This window comes from Charadrius vociferus, unplaced genomic scaffold, assembly GCF_000708025.1.
Source record: "Charadrius vociferus isolate BGI_N301 unplaced genomic scaffold, ASM70802v2 scaffold2, whole genome shotgun sequence".
NCBI classification, from domain to species: domain Eukaryota; kingdom Metazoa; phylum Chordata; class Aves; order Charadriiformes; family Charadriidae; genus Charadrius; species Charadrius vociferus.
Window position 1 is genome coordinate 2,753,414 of NW_009647595.1, and position 1,230 is coordinate 2,754,643.

The 1,230-nt window shown below is 39.8% G+C and overlaps 1 protein-coding gene across 1 annotated transcript in view; it reads left to right on the top strand.

Annotated features, from left to right (window-relative positions):
• COL14A1 (collagen, type XIV, alpha 1) overlaps positions 1-1,230 on the top strand; it is a 119,147-nt gene that overhangs the window by 53,140 nt on the left and 64,777 nt on the right. Inside the window, exon 17 of the mRNA XM_009881035.1 lies at positions 793-864. Coding sequence (XP_009879337.1) covers positions 793-864 — 72 coding nt within the window. The remainder of the gene's footprint in view (positions 1-792; positions 865-1,230) is intronic.

Below are 1,230 nucleotides of genomic sequence, written 5' to 3' on the forward strand. Positions count from 1 at the left end.
CAAGAATTTTATTTAAGATCTTTGGCATTTACAGTACACCCTTTTCTTCCTTATTTATGTAGTTTATACTCACTAGAGGTGAATTCACCCTTGGCTGAAATAGGGGCCCAAAAAGCTTTCTCAAGCATCCTGTGGCATTAGCATGGAAGTAATAAAGATAAAACATGAAGTCATGTACAGTATATTTTGTAGTTAATAATCAAAAGAGTGGCCAGCTTTTCAGGTAGATTGCTCTCTTTTTATAGATAGCTACTTGGTTAAGTAAACAACTATATTTTTCATGTGTAAATTCAAAAATTTATTTGATTCTTAGTAATTTAATTGCAGGCTTAATCCTGAACCTTCTGTTAAGACAAAAAGCTCTTACCCCCCCAAATGATGCTGGCATTGTGCAGTCTTGCTGAGTGTAGTTTCTGTTTGTGACTTGGACAAAAGAGAAACATCCTTAAATAGCCCTCAATTCAATTAATCTGACAACCTTAACAAATGGTCAAAGTGGAAGTCATTATGCATAGTTCAGCTAGAAACGTGGCAAACTGTACGCATTGTTATTTAATTGTACAGTTTATAATTATGCTTTATCTGTAGATCTCAGTGCTACTCCTGCAAATATGTGTGCCTAAAGTAAACTAAATGAATCGTTCCCTTGTAGTCTCTGAAATGCCTGAAGTATGTGGGATGCTTGTAGGTGTGAGCACATAGTTTCTTTGTCATAGTTAAGAATACAAGAGAAGTACTGTGACTTCTTTCATGTCTTGGTGAATTGTTAGTGAGCCAAATACTGTTTTTCAGTTGCAAGGACTACCGCAATACCTACCACTGTGACTACCACCAGTACCACAACTTCTAAGCCCACCACAGCAGGTAAACAGAACAAATGTCAACAGTTGAAATGCTGAATGCAAAGAGCTAAGGCTTCCCACAAGCACACCCAGATCTGGGGGCAGAGAGCTGTGATATTACCGAGGAGCTGATAACCCCAGTTCATGATGGTCCATGCGGTCAGCATGCTGCCATGGCAGATCTTGTGGAGGGATGTGTCCCAGTCAAAGGTTGTCACCGGTGAAAGGTGACCACTGTCTTGCTCCTGCCTCACCCTTCCGCGTGTGTTGTGTGTGGATGAGGAACCAGCCTATAACAGAGCATAAGGACTCTGAATGATACCAGCGATATTACATACGAGTACAGAGACTAATTTGGAAAATTCAGCTCTCTTTTATATTTCCCTTT